Below are 14,271 nucleotides of genomic sequence, written 5' to 3'. Positions count from 1 at the left end.
GTGTTCTGAAGGTTTTCAATGGTGTTTGGGTACCCTTGAGACCTGCCCGCTGATTGTGATGAGTATCACCATGTTGGCATGCATACAGAGTGTGTTTTATCCAGGACCATTTTGTCTGATCTTGAAAGTTAAGCAGAGTTGGGTTTGGGTCTTGCCTAGGGTTAGACGACTATATGGGAGGCCCAAGAAATCTTCCCTGAGGCTGGGCAGTCATGACTGCCAGGGTGCGTGGGATCGTATGGGCAAGTATCTAGGCCAGTGGGCCCCTCCAGTGCTTTGGAACTTCACCACTGAACAAGTGCAAAATCCAGAAAAACTAATGAAACACTTAAGTGAGGTGGGCTGTCATCCTTGTCATACCAGAGAGGGACAAATCACGGCAACGTGTTGGGGCTTGGCCTACGCTTACAGAGCCCTGTTCAACACTATCCGACACCTTCAAAGGGAAAAAGATGTCTCTGGATTTGATGGCAAAGCAACATTAAACACAGCTACTCCAACCCCAAGCACAGCACACAGTAACTACACCAACCCCAGTGACAAGTACAGCAGCTACTCAAACCCTGACAGCAACAGACAGCACAGCTGCTGGTGCTAGTAGCAACCCCCAAGCATAGCAGCTGCACCAACCCCAACAACAGATACTGCAGCCACTCCAACTACAGTGATAATCACTGCAGCCAAACCAAAGGACCAATTTGTGCCAATACTGGCTGCCCCTGTACATAAGGGGAAAAGCAAATAAGAGGCACAAAAAGCAACCTGTACAGTGAAGAAAGATGAAGAACCAACGCACTTACTACATGGGACAGCATCTGAACAAGAATTATTATTATGTGAATCAGAGGAAGAGGAAGAAGAAGAGGTGACTCCTCGACCCTGGACCTCAACTGAGCTACGGAACATGCGAAAAGATTTTACCCATCAACCAAGGGAGCACATCATCACCTAGTTGCTCCAAAGCTGGGACAATGGGGCCGAGGGTCACGAACTAGAAGATAAGGAAGCCAAGCAGCTGGGATCATTTGCTAGGGAAGGGGGAATCAACAAAGCGACTGCAAAAGAGACACAGTCCATCAGCCTTTGGAGGTGGCTCTTGGCAGTGCTCTTTTCACAGTTTCTCTTTTCACAGTTTCTCTAAGTCGTGCGGCCAACTGGACCGCGATAGAGAAAGGCATCCGGTCTCTGAGGGAATCAGCCATTGTAGAGACAATCTAGATAGGCCAGATGCTGGGAATGCATCTGTAGATCCAGATGAAGTCGAATGTACATGACCCATATGGCGGAAATTTACATGGAGCTCACCATCATCATATGCCTACACACTGGCATCAACAACCTGGCATGATGTAGTACCACCAACAGTGGATGAACTGATTTGTCAACTCTGAAAGTTCAAAGACAATCTCACCCTTTCCATCATTTCAGCTGTGGAAAAGCTGTCTCAGGAGTTCAAACACTTGAGAGATGATCTATCCGATCTATCCAGCTCCCCACATGTACCAGCCCACGTCTTGGCTATTAACAAAAGGTGTACTACTGCTTGAGAGAGAAGATATAGGAGATACATGCCACAGGTCACCCTATGATTTTACCTGCGGGATCATGGAGAAGACATGAGGAAGTGGGATGGAAAACCTACCTCAGCCCTTGAGGAACAGGTGCGTGAATTGAAGAGGAGAACAAAGGTCAAGGATTATCATCCCATGAAAGCTGCGGCTTCAGTCTCTGGTGAGCAGGTTCCCAGATCGAGTGGAAGAGCTGATTTTACTCCAGCTCCTGTGATAAAGACATGTTTTCTTTCTACAAGGTGTAAGTGACCAGTATTGTGTGATCACTATTAGAGGGGCCCTGCCTCTAGCCAGGTGGACAACAGGATTTACAGGAGTGCATGGAGCAGATGGCCTGGAACATCAGTCCCACAGAAGTATAAGGCTCTATTAGATACTGGTGCACAGTATACCCTGCCATCAACCTATCAAGGGGTGGAACCCATTTATATTTCTGGAGTGACAGGAGGATCCCAAGAGTTGACTGTACTGGAGACTGAAATCAACCTGACTGGGAAGATGTGGCAAAAGCACCCTATTGTGACTGGTCTCGAGGCTCCATGCATCCTTAGCATAGACTATCTCAGGAGAGGGTACTTCAAAGACCCAAAAGGGTACTGATGGGCTTTTGGTATTGCTGCTTTGGAGACAGAAAATTGAGCAGCTGTTCACCTTGCCTGGTCTTTCAGAGGATCCTTCTGTTGTGGGGTTGCTGAAGGTCAAAGAACAAGTGCAAATCGCTAACACAACAGTGCACTGGTGGCAACACTGTGCCAATCGAGACTCCCTGACTCCCATCCGTAGGCTGATTCGTAGACTGGAGAGCCAAGGAGTAATCAAGTAGGACCTGCTCACCCTTTAACAGCCCCATATGGCCAGTGCAAACATCTAACGGAGTGGAGACTAACAGTAGACTATCGTGGCCTGAACGAAGTCATACCACCCTTGAGTGCTGCCGTACCGGACACACTAGAACTTCAGTGCGAACTGGAGTCAAAGGCAGCCAAGTGGTATGCCACAACTGATATTGCCAATGCATTCTTCTCAATTCCTTTGGCAGCAGAGAGCAGGCCACAGTTTGCTTTTACTTAGAGGGGCGTCCAGTACACTTGGAACCGACTGCCCTGGGGTGAAAACACAGCCCTACCACCTGCCATGGACTGATCCAGACTGCACTGGAACAGGGGCAAGCTCCAGAACACCTGCAATATATTGAATATATTATTGTGTGAGGCGACACAGCGGAAGAAGTCTTTGAGAAAGGGAGGAAAATAATCCAAATCATGCTGAAAGCTGGTTTTGCCATAAAGCGGAGTAAGGCCAAGGGACCTGCATAGGAGATTCAATTTCTGGGAATAAAATGGCAAAATGGATGTAGACAGATCCCCACAGATGTGATCAACAAGATAACAGCAATGTCTCCACCAATAAGAATGTCTCCACCAATAAGAATGTCTCCACCAATAAGAAAGAAACACAAGCTTTCTTGGGTGCAGTGGGGTTCTGGAGAATGCACATCCCAAATTATGGTTCAATTGTAAGCCTTCTCTATCACCTGACCCGGAAGAAGAATGATTTTAAATGGGTCCCTGAGCAACAACAACCCTTTGAGCAAATTAAACGCGAGATAGTTCATGCAGTAGCCCTTGGACCTGTCCGGATCGGGCCAGATGTAAAAAATGTGCTCTACACGCATCCAGGGAGAACGGTCCTACCTGGAGCCTCCGGCAGAAAGCTCCAGGGGAGACTCGAAGTTGACCCCTCGGCTTTTGGAGCCAGGGATAGAGAGGATCTGAGGCCAGCTCTACCCCAACTGAGAAAGAGATACTGGCAGCCTATGAAGGGGTTCGAGCTGCTTCAGAAGTGACTGGCACCGAGGCACAGCTCCTCCCGGCACTCCGGTTGCCCGTGCTGGGCTGGATGTTCAAAGGCAGGGTCTCCTCTACACATCATGCAACCGATGCCACATGGAGTAGTGGGCTGCACTAATTACACAACGAGCTCAAATAGGAAATCCCAGTTGTCCAGGAATTCTAGAAGTCATCATGGGCTGGCCAGAGGGCAAAGATTTCGGAATGTCACCAGAGGAGGAGGTGATGTGTGCTGAAGCATATAATAAACTGTCTGAAAGTGGAAAGCAGCTGTATGGAGTCCCCGATGACAAGCTGCAGAAACTGCTGAAGGAGAGGGTGAACTGAGTCAATTTGCCGAGGTGAAAGCCATCCAGCTGGCCTTGGACACTGCTGAACGAGAAAAGGGGCCAGTACTTTATACTGACTCATGGATGGTGGCAAATGCCCTGTGGGGGTGGGTTGCAGCAATGGAAGCAGAGCAACTGGCAACGCAGAGGTAAACCCATCTGGGCTGCTGCACTGTGGCAAGATATCGCTGCCCAGGTGCAGAGCCTGGTGGTGAAGGTATGCCATGTAGATGCTCATGTACCCAAGAGTTGGGCCACTGAAGAACACCAGAACAATCAACAAGTGAATAAAGCTCCTAAGATTGAGGTGGACTTAGATTAGCAACATAAGGGCGAACTATTTATGGCCCAGTGGGCCCATAACACTTCAGGCTATCAGGGCGGAGATGCAACATATAGATGGGCTCATGATCGAGGGGTGGACTTAACAACAGACACTATTGGCAGGTTATTCACGCATATGAAGCATGTGCTGCAATTAAGCAAGCTAAACAGTTAAAGCCACTTTGGTATGGAGGATGATGCCTGAAGTATAAATATGGGGAGGTCTGGCAGATTGATTATATCACACTGCCACCAACCCGCCAAGGCAAGCGCCATGTGCTTACCATGGTGGAAGCAACCACCAGATGGCTGGAAACACACGCTGTGCCCCACGCCACGGCCCGGAACACTATCCTGGGCCTTGAGAAACAGATTTTGTGGCAACACGGCACCCCAGAGAGAATTGAGTCAGACAATGGGACTCATTTCCGGAATAACCCTATAGATATTTGGGCCAAAGAGCATGGCATTGAGTGGGTATATCACATCCCCTACCATGCACCAGCCTCTGGGAAAATGGAACGGTACAATGGGCTGTTAAAAACTACACTGAGAGGAACGAGTGGGGGAACTTTCAAACATTGGGATACACACCAAAGGCCACCTGGTTGGTCAACACCAGAGGATCTGCCAACAGGGCCGGCCCAGCCCAGTCAGAACTTTTATATACTGTAGAGGGGGATAAAGCTCCTGTGGTGCACATAAAGAATTTGCTGGGGAAGACAGTCTGGGTTATTCGTTCTTCAGGTAAAGGCAAACACACTCGTGGGACTGCTTTTGCTCACGGACCCGGATATACCTGGTGGGTAATGCAGGAAGATGGGGAATTCCAATGTGTACCTCAAGGGGATTTGATTTTAGGGGAAAACAGCCAATGAACTCAATTATATGCTATTGCCTGCTATGTAGCACTTTTATAGCCCACCAACTAGATGCCTTCAGGTCACTAGCGACTGGCCCTGACTTCCCTCTGACCATCATCCCAACAGGGAATGATGAAATCAGACGAGCTCAGCAGTGACCAGATAAGTTTCGCAGTGTCATCAGCAGGTAACAATCCAACATTGCACAGTGTCTCTCCACTCTGGAAGACTGGAGCCTGGTATCATGGACCAGATGAACTCAGCAGCTTTACAGGGACTGGTCCACGGACTAAGGAATGATATCTCACTCTTTGTGTGTGGGTGGATGTGTGTGTGTGTGTGCATATATATATATATATATATATATATATATATATATATATATATATGAGACGAGCGATGGTATATATTGAAAACTCTGGGATCTGAGCATGATGTGAATGGTATGGAATATGGGCTGGATACTGTCCTGGATTCAGCAGTAGCAGTCATTTTTCTCCTTCTTAGTAGCTAGTGCAGTGCTGTGTTTTTGACTTTCAGCCTGGGAACAGCACTGACAGCACCGATGTTTTTAGTTGCTGCTCAGTAATGTTTATTCTGACCAAGGACTTTCTGAGTCTCATGTTCTGCCAGGGAGGAGGGGAAGCCAAGAGGAAGCAGAGACAGGACACCCGACCCAAACCAACCAAAGAGGTATTCCATACCACAGCACATCATGCCCAGTATATACACTGGGGGGAGTCACTCAGAAAGGCTAGATTGCTGCCCAGGTTGGGCTGAGTATCGGTTGGCGGGTGGTGAGCGGTTGTATTCTCTCCCCTTGTTATTTCCCTTATCATTATTATTATTATTGGTGGTAGCAGTAGTGGTTTGTGTTATACCTTAGTTAATGGACTGTTCTTATCTCAACCCACAGGAGTTATATTCTTTCCATTCTCCTCCCCATCCCCCCATGAGCAGGGGGAGGAAGAAGGGCAGTGAGTGAGTGAGTGAGCGGCTGCGTGGTTCTGGGTTACAGGCTGGGCTTAAACCAAAACAAATATATATGGCAGCAGTTACTGACACATTGTAAATGAAGTCACCTGGATAGGTAGCCTAAGTGATACTAGACAAATCCTTGGGCTACAAAAAGAGGTACTGAGTATGTTTAGGTTAGAGTTAGGAGGTTGACTGCTTTGTCATTTTTTAGTACCTGGTGTAGGCTCAGCCACAAACCACCAGTGACAGCACACGCTTTGGCACAAGTTGCCAGCCAAGTTATGTTTAGCTCCACTTCCAGCAGTGAAGGAGGAAGGCATGCTCCAGAGCTAAAGGACATACGCAGCTCAGACCAAAGCAGAGCAGAAGGATATGTTCACAGTCAGTAAACAAAAAGAAGGGGTTTGAGACTGATCATTAGAAGTTACATTAGCAAGTTTAGCTGCTTGTCTCAAGGCTGTAGCATCAAACAAATAATGCTTCACGAATTATTCTGACTCTTAGAGAACCTCACTGCAAAGATTCTCTGTATTTCACATGACATATAAAACTAATAATGAGTTGCTTCCCTGGTGAGTTAAATTATTAGACAACAGACAGAAACTAGTGGAGACAAACACAGATACTAAGACCTGACATGAAAAATAAGCAGCTTGTTCAGAAGGCTGTATGGCAGAAGGGATGCTGGGTCGCCAAAACCAAATGGCAGCCAGAGGGAGGGATGATCATTCTGCAAGTAATTTTGCTGCTGGGATCACACTTCTTCACCTGTCAAACTGTCTGCATGAACACAGGAACTAGATTTTACTGGGAAACTATTCCGTTCTTAGTACACTGGCAGAGGACAGTCATTAATTAACAGTATTGGCAGCACTGGCATCCCATATGCAGTGCTTCATCTGCACCAGACTCGCTTTCAGAGAACTTAATTGCTGTGTCAACTTGAATGATCTAAGGACGTCAATCAGATAATAAAGGGGATCCTGGAGTACGGAAGGTAAGGGAATATATGCTTAGCTAAGCTTTTATCTCTTCCTGGTAGGTAAAACCAGTTAATTCTAAGGAAGTTTACTTGATCCCCAGCAGGCTGCTGATCACCAAGATGTGATGCCTGAGGAGAGTCGAACAGAGATTTGGAATACACACAGGAGAACATAATCAGAACATAGCAATGGCTCCACTCTTTCACTAAAGTTGGAAACAGAAGAGGCATCTTTGTCAGAGGGGAAGTGACCGATACAAGAACATTCTACACAGAAGGATCATTGGAGCACTCTTTTCTTGGCTAAAACCATACTTAAACAGGTAACAGCCATAAACTACTTACTTGCCTGCTCCCCCACCATATGAGATACCAGCTGAGTTCATGCCAGCCAGAACAAAGTAGCCTCGAACAGTGGGTGACTCTCCCATGATACATCGCATATCTGGTGTGAAGGACTCTGGGCAGTTCACGAGCTGCATGATCTGCAGAGCCTCCAAATCTGGCATCCTGCGCAGAAGGGCACCCAGAAGTGGCTCTAGAGACAAACAAAAAAAGACAAAAAGTCACAACCTTTGGTCTTGACACATCAGCTATTCCACCGCCAAACTGGACAGCACCACAGTTCTGAGTCAGTATCTGAACAGATGGAAACTGCTTCCGTGTTTCAATACAGTCACAGGACAAGCCATTAACCTGCTGGAATCAACTACTTGAAACAGATCCCTCAGCATACCGTAAGAGCAGCCATACCAGTGCAGACCAAGGGGCCAGCATTGTTCTCAACACTGCAAGAGTACGTTCAGTTTTGCTAGGGAAAACAATAGAAACAGACATCAACTGGATATCTAGCAAGAAATAAGAACACACAAATCTAGATGATGCTTGTCCCATGCACTCTGCCTCCACTTACTATCAGCTCAGAGGATTTCCTAAAACCTGGTATCTTTTACATTTTTAGTAACTCTTAACTCAATCTCTCTTCTAAGTACTTGACCCATCTTCCCCAAAGTCATGAAAACACCCCACAGACACTGCGTTAAGGACCTCCACATGTTTAGGATTTGTTGTATTGAGAGATCTGTTTTTGTTGTATGAGGAATCACCATCTTTTGTTTTGAAATTCATGCTCAATTAACTTTTTTGATGCCTCCCAGTTGGAATAACAGAAGAGTCAATAAGCAGAAGATTCCCCTCCATCAAGTCCCTCCCATTCAAGATTTCTTAGACCTCCATCAATTACCCTTCTGTAACCTCTTTTCCCCAGCCCACTCAGACATTCCGTGCTTGGAAACTTTTCCAAGCTTTGCTCAGCCTTTTGCAGTCTCTCACCAGGCCTTCTCTGGTCACACAATGCCCTCTAGAGAAAGGCAGCCTAGAATAACAACTGGTGTCTGGCAAACAAAGGACTGAGTGTTGTATGACTGTGTTTTCTTAATAATTCCTAACTTGTCTTTTGCTTTAAGTGCTACTCAGCTGATGTCTTCACAGAACTAATACAACCTCAAGGTCAGTTCAAAGCCCATCATTTTGTATAGTACTCACACCAACCCCCTGGACTTGCGCCATTTCACATTTATCCTCATTGAATTTCCTTGCCACTTCATTGCCCAGTCACGCTGGTAAGGTCCTTTGGTAATTCTCCACAGTCTGACATTTGGGAGTGTTAATGAAGGGATAAGCTATCTGGTTTTTTCTTCTCACCATAACTTACCTTTGCATAGTGCTCAAGGTAAAAGCCCTCAAGATTCAGCATTAATACTCCTCCTCACTTTACGTAAGCAGTAATAAGATTTCACATTATCTAAGAAATTACAAACAAAACCAATCTTTCTGACCTGCACTTTCTCTTCTTTCACGCATTAGAATTCCAGAGTGAGAGCTTTAGCTATAGATATTTTTAATTATTGATATAAAGAGGGATTAGTTAAGATTTATTCTTGTATGCAGCCCAATATCTAAGCAACTCTACAGGCTATTTTAAAATCAAATGGTGTTTCAACGAAAGAGATCAAAGCAGTAGCACAAGAGCTCAAGCCACAGCAACTGCAGCCCTAGAAAAGGATCAAATACTAGCTGAGTAAGCTCTGACTCTGCTCAACTGTTCAGTATGTTTGAACTGATAAAAGGGTAATGCTAGAACATAGAATGCAGTTGCTTCCGAAACGTGGGCAATTTGTGGGTGCCAGCAAGCAGTGCCTTTTCATTTCAGCAGTACCAAGAAAATCAAAGATGAAGTAGGGGCAGAGCTCGAGCAACTCATTAGTGAAGCCAGTATCAAGAAGACCTGTTGTCCTGCAAGATCTAAAACCCTTTAGCATACGCCAGCACAAAACTGGACCCCATTTTGGCCCCACCCCCTGGATGAATACAGTATCTCACAGAAATGAAAGTAAAATTAGTCAATTTAACCTGGGCGGTAGCTGGAAGAACATAATACCACTGCCTAAAGAAATCCGTGATAATCCATCCATGCCTAGAATCACTTACAGGAGCATGTGCACTCACAAGGGAAAACTGAATCCCTGAAAAAAGGGCAAATTTGAAACTGAGAGGGCACACACAAACTTACCAGGCATAAGAGAGGGAAAGAACAGAAAGAGCCCTCCGTGTAGAAGTACACACAAAATATAAGAACAGAATTAAATAAAATGGGAATAAACCATTGCTGTCAATGGTGGGATGAAGTCTGGGAAGGAGTAATACCAAGTTCCGTCCACAAGCAACTGTCACTGATGGAAATGCACTTGGCAGCCAGCAGTGAAGAGAGCTGCAGAAACAAAATACCACAGCTATGTGGCAGGTCAACAGTGTTAATGTCCAGCGTCACAAGAAGAGCAGCATGTGGCCCTGACAGTCAAAAATCAAATTAAATGGAAGAGTGCTGGAAAGTTTATGTAGCACCTTACTGCACTATAGGAAATTATTATGTGCTGAGGGTTAGTGGGTGTTTTTAAACACTAGACAGTTATCAAGGCAGTCCTTGATAAAGGAGTTCAGTGCAAATTACTGACAAATGAAGAGATGAATGAATCTGAGACAACATTAATCTTTCCCACACCTTTCAGGTGAAGGCAGACACACACTGGCTGGTCAACAACAGCCTGCATCGTTGCCAACTCTGCCTCCTGCTGAAGCCAGGTGTTTCACTGCTGTGGGAATCTTTCTTCCCTAACATACCAAAATGATCCCAGTCTTCCTGGAGGTTGTGAATCTCCAGCTGGTTCCGTCCTTCCGTGAAGAGAGGTTTAGGGTTTTTTTCAAAGCCTCCTGAGAGGATACCACCTTGCCAGTTGCGTATGTAGATCCTGCCATCTGGGTCTACAACCGCTGCAGAGGAAAGAAAAGAGGTGGGAAAGGAACTGAGAGAAGAAACAGCTGTCTTGGGCTGTTGTTCCATGCCACCAGACCCCATCTGGTAGCTGGGCCAAGCTACCGCCTGACATGAGAAGGGTCAACCTCAGTCCACCAGCCCCACAATGTCACACCATTCTGGTTCTCACATGACACCCTGGTGGGCCAGTATAGATTACCAAACCAGCATTAACTCCCACCACAACCATGCATGCTAACTTTTGGGCAGCAGAGTAAACTGAACTGAACCTGAAAAGCACCCAAGCTAGCAGAACAGTGTTACCATGAGTGGGAGGACACAAGAGGGAGTCAGATCCCTTGTGGCACTAATAAGCTATGATATACTGGCTTAGTTACACTGGTACCGCACCCAAAACCAGACCTTGCACCAAGAGATGTCCTGCCCTCCCCCTCTTCCAGTTAATTTTAATGGGGATGCATCACTCATCCAGTTTACTGCAGGTCACCAGCACAAAGAAAGTGAGCAGCACTGGAGTGAGGACACAAGAGTCAAGTCTGGATTGCTTCCTCCAGTGGTAGTCAGCTTGAAGCATTTATGATATACCAGCTGACATGTTCCATAGCAATTTTTTCCCTGTACAGAAAAGTTGTGTGTGTGTGTATATACATATACACACTATATATATATATACGTATGTGATAGTAAGTTTTGTTTTTATTACTCAGTCAAGTAAAAGTGAAGCACCTGGGGACTCTGGTTAGAAAGGTGAATTCTCTGGAGAATATCTACATTAATCACTAGAAGCAGAAACTCTTGCTAACAACTGAGAGTAAATAAGCAAAGCTTTTTACTTCCCAACCACAGTTTTTAAACACAGGGGCTCTTCTTTAAGAGACTGAAAAGCCAGAACATGGGGGAGGAGCAACGACCTCAAGTGTCTGGTTGCCCCTACAGTTCATAGACATGTAAATGCCATTGTAAGGCCTTAGTTTCAGCTGAAGGAAAGGAATAGATGGGCCCCTTAGGGACAGCAGCCTGCAAGGAAAACACAGTGCCAAGTCTAGCACCCTCCCCAGCCCACAAATGCAACAATCCAAGTCTCAGACACACCTACTAGTGAAGCCAGAGCCATGACCATTCTCCTGCTAAGTTGAAAACTGTGAAAATCAATTTCTGTGACAAAAGCTTTCCCAGGAATAAGGGAGGAGATTCTTTCTACCACTGAAAGAGGATTGCTAGAGCAATTCAGCTAGAATGCACTTCACAATCCCAGATGAGCTGAGAACCGATAGCTATTAGTTGGCCTTCTTGTTATAAACTAGATGTCCCCTTGGAAAGGCAGGTATAATTCATGGAGAAAAGTGAGATACTGCTGAACAAGCCTTACTTGGCAAGTTGCTTGCGAGAGGCTCATTCAAAGGATGCGTCAGGATGTAGAAGTGCTCACAGGCATGGAGTGGGATATTGACTGCTTCCTCTGCAGCGTGGCCCAACTCATAGGCCCACTGAAATAAAAACAAGTGCAAGTTAGAACACAAAAGAAAAAAGCTAACTCCAATAAAAAAGGTAGGACAAAAGCACAGGTCACCTCTGTGAGTTTGCTTTCATGTAAGACTATGTAAGATTTGGTTCACTCCTCTAAACCACAAACAGATACAGATTTTTTTTTCTCTTAGGATTTGAATTATTTAGGATAAAAGTTCTTTTTCTGTTCCTCAGACAAGATCTAGAAAACTGGGGCCCTGATTCAAGACTAAGTAGTATCAACTTACAATACAAAAGCAAAACAAGATCTGTACACCAAAGCCAATGCTATGGCCAGCCTCTAGAAGCAGAATAATCGGGATTTAGGTGCTTGTACTGCTAGAACCCCATACCATCAAGACAGCCAGCTGCTATTTGAGAAACATTAACTGTCAGATGTAATTTCACAGTGGAAAGGACAGGACACTAAGGAAACAGAAAACAAAAGGAATTTGGGGGGCAGGAGGGAGAGAGAACGGTAGAGTTTTAACTCTCTAATAGCCACAGCAAAATTCTTCCCAGAAGAAGGTCACACCGCCCAGGAGAGACCATTGGCAGAGTTGTACCAACAAGTTGCAGGGTGCTCCTTAGCAAGTTAACATCCATCCTTTGGTAACAAGCAGAGAGTAAACACTGCTCTCCTCCTTCACACCCTCGCTGGTCTGAGAAGCTGAATAACATGACTGTGATCTACTCCAGTAAACCAAGCCAAACATGAAACATAAAAAGGGGAAAAAACAAACACAAACAAAAAACCAACTGAGGGAAGTGCATGTGTCCTTAAGCAAATACAAAAAGAAAGACAGATTTCAGTAATCCAACCTGGCCAGCACAGTTCACAAAGTACTGGCATTTGATCTGTCCTCTGTCGGTCTCGATGGCAGTCACACGACCCTTCTGGACCGTAACATGACTGACGCTCGTCCTTTCATGGATCTGGACACCTGAGGTGAACATCAGAAGGTCAGTAAACCACAAGCCTTCTTTGTATGTGTCCAGCTGCTAATGTGAAACCCTTAAACCTAATCTAAATGCTTATTTTCTCTTTACGGCATAATTCTTATTCTTGACTTAGTAATTCTTAAGTGAAACCCTGTTACAGGTAAAATATCAGGCAAAATATCAGGCACCCAAATTGTACATAATTTAAAGGCTGAGATGATGAACAGTTACAGTGCTTTTTCCCCTGTGACAAAAACACCCTGGTATCCGCAAGATGGAAAAAAAAAGTCTCAGCTATGGATTTCTTTCCATTACAATTCCTTTATGCAACAAAGTCTGTAGTTTCAGATAGCAAGACTTGTTATTTTAAAGAAAATCAGTTATTTGGGGAAAAAAAATATCAATTAACAGTACACAAAAAAAGCTCAACTAAAAGAAACTGAGAAAGGTACCTTCCCAAGTAGTTTCTTTCAACCTGATGGACTTTCATCCTTCATGATGTTTATCGCTGTTATTGTATCTAACCTTTCTCCCCAATTTTAGACAAAATACTGGGCAAACAGCACTTACAACTACACTTCCAAAGCCATTTCTAAAGCCCATGTACCCGATGGAATATTCCACATGGACTTAGGCACAACCTTTTATTTGTAGGTAATTATAGAATCATAGAATCAATTAAGTTGAAAAAACCTTTAAGATCAAGTCCAACCATTCCCCCAGCACTGCCAAGGGCATCACTAAGCCATGTCACTGAGGGCTTGTCTACATGGCTTGTGAACACTCTTTTGATCTTTAATTTTGAGTAAGGTCCTACAAAGGACCCGACTTTTATTTTTATCATAAAAGAGTGTGTCCTTATTTAGAGAAATATACAACCACTAAGGGCAACAAACTGGTGCTTGATTTGTCACACCAGATCTGTAAAGATTCAGTATGTTAAAAAAAAAAAAAAAAAGAAAGAAAAATCAGCTTGTTTTCTGAGGGAAAATACAATTTCAAAGTATCTGAACCTGAAAGAAATAACCAAGTTTTGGTCTTCAGTGCTCAGTCAGAATACCAAGAGATGCAAAACATAATTTTCTTTTATGAAAATAAGGTAACTATCATGCAGGAGAGCACTCTACAGAGAAAAAAAACTCGTACCATTCCACGAGGCAGCTGTTGCCAGAGCCAGACTCACACTGGCAGATGACACGAGAGCATCTTCTGGCACATACATGGCCCCCACAAGGTCATGGATGCTGATCAGTGGGTGGAGTTGTGCCACTTTCTTTGGGGTTATAATTTCACAAGGTATCCCCATTACACTGCCACGGGACATAAGAAAAATGCCATCATTAGTCTTCCAGGAGAGCTAGTACAAGTTTGAGATCAGTTATACTTCCTGCTTATACGTACTTCAGTGATGAAGCGATGCGTTTCAGAGAGATTAGTCGATCCTGAGTCTGAGCCAGTGAAATGGAACCTGTCTTCATGTACCCTATAACAACGACCAAAGTCAAGTCAGATCTGGACAGGATCTTGAATTTTTTTTCATCCCAGCCTCACTGCTTTAATCTAATGTCAGAGCCATTGCTTTCACTACTCAG

General features: G+C 44.8%; 1 protein-coding gene across 2 annotated transcripts in view; it reads right to left on the bottom strand.

Annotated features, from left to right (window-relative positions):
• The window catches only part of PDPR (pyruvate dehydrogenase phosphatase regulatory subunit), a 28,495-nt gene that overhangs the window by 8,928 nt on the left and 5,296 nt on the right, over positions 1-14,271 (bottom strand). The window contains exons 4-9 of one of the 2 annotated variants that reach the window (XM_062609257.1): positions 14,081-14,162; positions 13,826-13,989; positions 12,560-12,681; positions 11,601-11,718; positions 10,078-10,227; positions 7,243-7,435 (exon numbers count right to left, since the gene is read on the bottom strand). In XM_062609257.1, the coding sequence (XP_062465241.1) occupies positions 7,243-7,435; positions 10,078-10,227; positions 11,601-11,718; positions 12,560-12,681; positions 13,826-13,989; positions 14,081-14,162 (829 nt within the window). Of the gene's footprint in view, positions 1-7,242; positions 7,436-10,077; positions 10,228-11,600; positions 11,719-12,090; positions 12,539-12,559; positions 12,682-13,825; positions 13,990-14,080; positions 14,163-14,271 lie in introns of those variants that run through there. The other variant, XM_062609258.1, reaches the window with a different exon arrangement.

Source organism: Pezoporus occidentalis, unplaced genomic scaffold, assembly GCF_034315485.1.
Source record: "Pezoporus occidentalis ecotype Australia unplaced genomic scaffold, CSIRO_AGI_Poc_V1 ctg135, whole genome shotgun sequence".
Classification (NCBI taxonomy): domain Eukaryota; kingdom Metazoa; phylum Chordata; class Aves; order Psittaciformes; family Psittacidae; genus Pezoporus; species Pezoporus occidentalis.
The sequence above is the reverse complement of the archived record's forward strand: the minus strand, read 5'-3'. Positions and strand labels throughout refer to the sequence as shown.